This window comes from Canis lupus, chromosome 28 (assembly GCF_011100685.1).
Source record: "Canis lupus familiaris isolate Mischka breed German Shepherd chromosome 28, alternate assembly UU_Cfam_GSD_1.0, whole genome shotgun sequence".
Taxonomy (NCBI): Eukaryota; Metazoa; Chordata; class Mammalia; order Carnivora; family Canidae; genus Canis; species Canis lupus.
This window is the reverse complement of record NC_049249.1, coordinates 10818513-10823542: the sequence shown is the minus strand read 5'-3', so window position 1 is coordinate 10823542 and position 5030 is coordinate 10818513. Positions and strand designations below refer to the sequence as shown.

The window sequence follows — 5030 nt, the reverse complement described above, 5'->3', positions numbered from 1 at the left end:
AAACCCCATCTTCCTCAGTTATGTTAGAGCCTCCATAATCACCCTTCCCTTGCTGAGTGGCAGTGGACAAGCCTCCCACACTTCCTGCATAGGTTGTGGGAAACAGCTGGGTGTGCTCTGGAGGTACTTCTTATAGACCATCAGGGGCTGTGTATATTTGAATGGGGAGATACAGACAATAGGCATGGAGCCCAAAAGGGTGTTAGAAAATCAGGACTGTAACATACAGTAGTCAATCTAGAAAGCATTTTTGGGATCATGGCATAGTCTTCTTTTGTGATAAACTGAGGACCTAGTGGTCTGCCTACCAAAAGGCAGTCCTGGGAAGGAAGGAGGAGAGACTAGAGATTGTTCATCTTCAGTATGTGCCAGTCACCATAAACCTTTTCCTCATCCCATTTCTTGTCTTTTTTTTTTTTTTTTTTCCATTTCTTGTCTATTGTACGGATGAAGAAACCAAAGCTCACAGGGGTTGAGCAACTTGTCCAAGGACCCCATTTAATAAGTGGCCTTGAATCCTGGATCATCTGTTGCCTAGTGTGGCTCCTTTCTGGAGGGAACAGACTGAAGTAACTCAGGGAGGGACATAACTCAGGGAGGGACAGAGATGGGCTGTTAGGTCACCGCATAGGGAGAGCATGGCAACAAACATGCCAAGGGCAGAGAGAGGAGTCCTTTCAGACACTGCCAGCCAGCTTTCCCACTGTGGGTTTGTATCCCGATCAGCCTCTAACCAAGAGCTGTCCTAGCCTTAAGGACCGCATGTGAAACAAGTCCACTTAATGACCACAGTCAAGAGAAAGAAAAAAAGTCCCCGTTTGCAGTGACCAGCCGATCTGATGTCCTTTGCTAATACAGTCAGAGGCAGCTTCATAAAACATCTCCATCACTGGTAATCCAAGGGGCTCTAAGGTTTTAGTGAATGGGATTGGTCCAAAACCTGACCTCACTTTCATTTAATTTCATGCCAGCACCAATACACACCCAGCCACGCAGACCCTGCTTAACTAGTGAGCTGCTCAGACACAAAGGCGCTCTAATTACCATCCACAAGCCAGGCTGACAAGGATTTCAAGTGTTTTTAGGTTTATGGATTAGAGAATTGTGCTCTGTGCACCTTTCCCATCGAAAGCCAAGAATAAGATAAAACCAAACAAAAAACCCCAACCAAAAAACCCAATGCATTTATTAAAAACAAGTATTTCAGTTAAGTTAAAATCCTATAATCAGGATAGCCACAATTCCAGACACTCCGGTGCGAAGTGTAGATACCTCAATAGCCACATCTGGATGATGAACAAGCCATTGAATCTTTTAAAACTTAAACACCAACAAAACGGATTTAGATCCCTCAAGAGTAAGTGAAAAGTATGCTAAACGCACTTCACCACGGCTCACAATGGCAAAGCCTGCAGCTTCTCCGTTTGGAGGGTCACATTTTCTACTCGGTTTCCTTCACTTACAAAGGCGAGCGGGCATGGCTGGGGGAGGGGCGGAGGGAGGAAACCAACTCCGTGTATCCAGGGAATTGCAGCTGTTATTGCAAATGGCCCCGGAGAGTCCATTATAAGCTGCTGTGCGAGGCTGTGTCCCCGGAGGGCCCGTCACGTGGCGTCTCCCCAGCCCCCAGCCCGGGCCCCAAGGAGCGCCAGCGCCACCCGCTTGGAGTGGGACCGCCGAGCCGAGCCGAGCCGAGGCGGGGAGGTGGGGGCGGGGGCGGGGGCGGCCCGACCCAGGCTGAGGCTCGGGGCACTTTCTGAAAGCCCGGGGCGCGGCGGGCCGCGGTGGGCACCGGCCCGGCACGTCCCCCTCGGCCCGCAGCGGCGGCGGCCGCGGGGCGCGCGTCCTTAGGAGACTCCAGCACTTGCACAGCACCGGGCGCTTCTCCCGGGCACAGGCGGAACCCGGCAACTCTTCCGCTCTACGGGAGCCCCGCACCCCCGCGGGCGCTGGGGGAACCCTGACCTTGAACCCGAGGAGGGGGACGCAGGGAAAATCTCCCAGAGAGGAAGACTTCGCCGACTCCCACCTCCCCGCGCCGCGGCACCGCCGCCCCCGCCTCCCCTCGCCGGCGCGCAGCCGCCCCCGCCCCCCGTCGCACAGCGGGGGCAGCGCGAACCTTACTCCCATTCAACTCCCAAAAAAGGTCCTTTGATGGCACCGCGTGTTTTGCGTTAAGAACCAGCACCCACAAGACACAAGATGGGTTTTTTAAAGAGTCGTAAATTTTTCAAGTCTGGCAGTTTGAGGTTCTCCCTGAAATGATGGTCTGACTCATGTTCCCCTCCCCCAAAGTGGATCAGGAACCAGCCCTGAAAAGGTAAAGCCAGTAACTGGGGTCACCCTCGTCCTTTGGGCGCGCGCGATCCAGAGACGCGTGGAACGTGGCCACATGGCCGCTGGGCTGGAGGGTCCCACTGGCTCGGCTGCGTGGATCTGCTCGCTGCACCGCGGGGGCTGGCCACGCCGAACGGGGAGTACCACTGGATGTGAGCTTGGGGTGCGCTCGGTAATCTGCCTCAAACAGGGCACCCAAGTTCTTCTGTTTCTCAAACGCATCGGGGGCCCTCCATTAGTTCCCCGCGAAAACATTCGCGGTTTTTCCATTCCTCGTCTGCATTAGCTTATTTTCCCGCTTCCAAAACGCGAGTTCACCAGTCCGTCCGAGTAGGGATGTAGCCCTCTGGGGGCTCCCCTGCCCTCCAGGCAGAGGCTGGCGCTGTGGCCACTCCCGGGGCGTTAGCTGCCAGGGACAGGAACGCCGTCGCCAGTTCGGGGCTGCGCCCTCCTCCCGGACGCGCCGGAGAAGCTGCAGGCCGCCCGAGGGCTGCGGGGAGACGGGGGCTCATGCACCGGGGCCGACAGCGGCCCGGAGAGCGGGCGCTGGGGAAGCTTTGCGTGTATCTGCAGCCGTCGCGAATGAAGCCTCCGCACCGCCTCCTTGATGAGGTTCCCCGAGAGCACCAGCTGCTGCAGGAGCCGGTGCGGGTCGTCGTCGCCGGTGCGGGATTCGGGCTGGGGCCCGCGTCGCTGCTGGAGGCGGCGGGAGGCGGCGGCGCCCCGCAGCCACCCCCGCCGGCACGGGCCCGACAGCGGCTGCGGGGCGGCCCGCTTGTCCGCTCCCGAGGGCCCGTCAAGGCCGGGCTGAGGGGCCAGCGGCGACAACGCGCTGGGGCCCGCGGCGAGCTCGGCCACGAAGTAGGGCGCAGCCCGACCCCGCACGCGGCCGCGGTCCCCGAGGGCGCAGCGCAGGGCCCCCGGGGGCGCCGGGCCCACCGCCTCGGCCGGCGCGGGCGGCAGAAGCAGCGGCAGCGCGGGGGGCCGGGCCTTGTCCGCCCGCACGGCCGCCGGGGGCCGCGGGGGCTGCGGCGGCGGCCCCGGGGGCGCGCACGGGGAGGCCGGGCTGTCCTGCGCCGCGTCCAGCTGCAGCGTCTCGCCGATCTGGGCCACCAGCAGGTCCACCTCGCCCGAGCCGCCCAGCGTCACCGACTGCTCCAGCAGGAGGAAGCTGTCCTCCTCCTCCTCCTCCGCCTCCCCCTCCGCTTCCTCGCCGGCTTCCTCTTCCTCCTCCCTCCGGCACGGCATGGCCCCCCGCCCGGGCACCCGGCGCTGTGCGGCCGGCGCTGGCGGCTCGGCGGCCGGCGGGGCTCGGAGGGCCGCGGGGCGCGGGGCGCGGGGCGCGGGGCGGGGGCCGACGCGGGGGCGAGGCCGGGGCCGGGGCCGGGCCGGGCCGGGCCGGGGCGGACGCGGAAGCCGGAGCCCGCCAGGCACTCGCGCCGCGCGCCTGCAGCAGCGGGAGCCGGAATCCTACCGGCTCGGGTTGATTTGTAAACAATGGGTGACGTCGCGGCCGGGCCCTACCACCGCGCCGGGCCGGGGGGGCGGGGTACGGCTGGGGGCGGGGCGCCCTCCCGGCCGGGGCGCAGGGTGAAGCCCAGCAGCTTCCGAGCTGCCCCACCCCGAGTGCTGCGTGCAGGGGGGCGCGGGGGTGCGGATCGTCGCTCTGTCAGCCGGGCGTGGTTGGCATTTCCCGAAAATGAACACCCGCGTGGACGCGGTTGGTTTCTTCCACACACCAGCACAGACACTTACACCCACACACTCTCCTCCTCTAGGCGCGTCAACTCGTCTGGTTTTGGCATTTGCACTTTGGAGGTCCGGGTGCCAGCGTCTGGGAAGGGCTGCCCCGGCGAGCGAGGCGCGGGCGGAGATCTGAGGCTAGGGATCGGTCCGGAGATTAGGGAAACAAGGCTGACAGGGACGGAAAGGAAGACCGGGACCTCGTAGTTGGATGGGGTCGGGGCGTGGGGAAGCGGTGGCAGCGTTAGAATTGGCAGGGAAAGGCCCGATGAATGCTTCTTGACCCGGAGCATGGGTATATGCGGGCCTGGACTAGGGCTGGCCTTCCTGGAGAGGAGGAGGTCGTTGGTCTTGGGCGGGGTGTGAGCTGAGCTAGAAAGTTCTTTTAAGAATGCCTCAGCAGCTGGGGAGTGTCTTCTCTGAAGGGGAAGCAGGAGAGGAAAACGAGTTGTTTGGATGGTAATGGAGATATGGATCCGTTTAACTCTTCAAGATATCATGGTTGGCTTAATGATTAACCAAGACTTTTTTTTTTTTTTTTTTTAAAGGAAGAGGGATGGAAAAATGATCCCTTACTGTCTTGTTGCCTGGAGGTATTAGACTTATTCAGAAATCCCAAATCAGTGACGCCTGAGTGGCTCGGTGGTTGAGCGTCTCCCTTCAGCTCAGGGTGTGATCCCGGAGTTCCCAGATGGAGTCCCACATCTTGCTCCCTTCAGGGAGCCTGCTTGCTTCTCCCTCTGCCTATGTCTCTGTGTGTCTCATGAATGAATAAATAAAACCTTCTTTAAAAATCTCCAATCAGACCTCACTTTCAAACTCTACACTTGTAGATGGACTTTTGGTGGCCCAGTCTTTAAGAGCCAACCAGGGGAGATATATTAGCAGGCTAAGAAAAATATTCAAAACCGGATTATGGTGATGATTGAATAACTTAGTAAATTTACTGA

The 5030-nt window shown here is 60.1% G+C and overlaps 1 protein-coding gene across 1 annotated transcript; it reads right to left on the bottom strand.

Annotated features, from left to right (window-relative positions):
• Window positions 1-2203: 2203 nt before the first annotated feature.
• FRAT1 (frequently rearranged in advanced T-cell lymphomas) lies at window positions 2204-3628 on the bottom strand. The gene has a single exon (XM_038577951.1). It carries the CDS (start codon window positions 3583-3585, stop codon window positions 2740-2742), a length of 846 nt encoding a protein of 281 aa, XP_038433879.1. The 5' UTR covers window positions 3586-3628; the 3' UTR covers window positions 2204-2739.
• Window positions 3629-5030: the final 1402 nt, after the last annotated feature.

Bases quoted from the DNA above. Each gene is read 5' to 3' on its own strand.
- FRAT1 (XM_038577951.1), bottom strand. From the start codon at position 3,585: ATGCCGTGCCGGAGGGAGGAGGAAGAGGAAGCCGGCGAGGAAGCGGAG.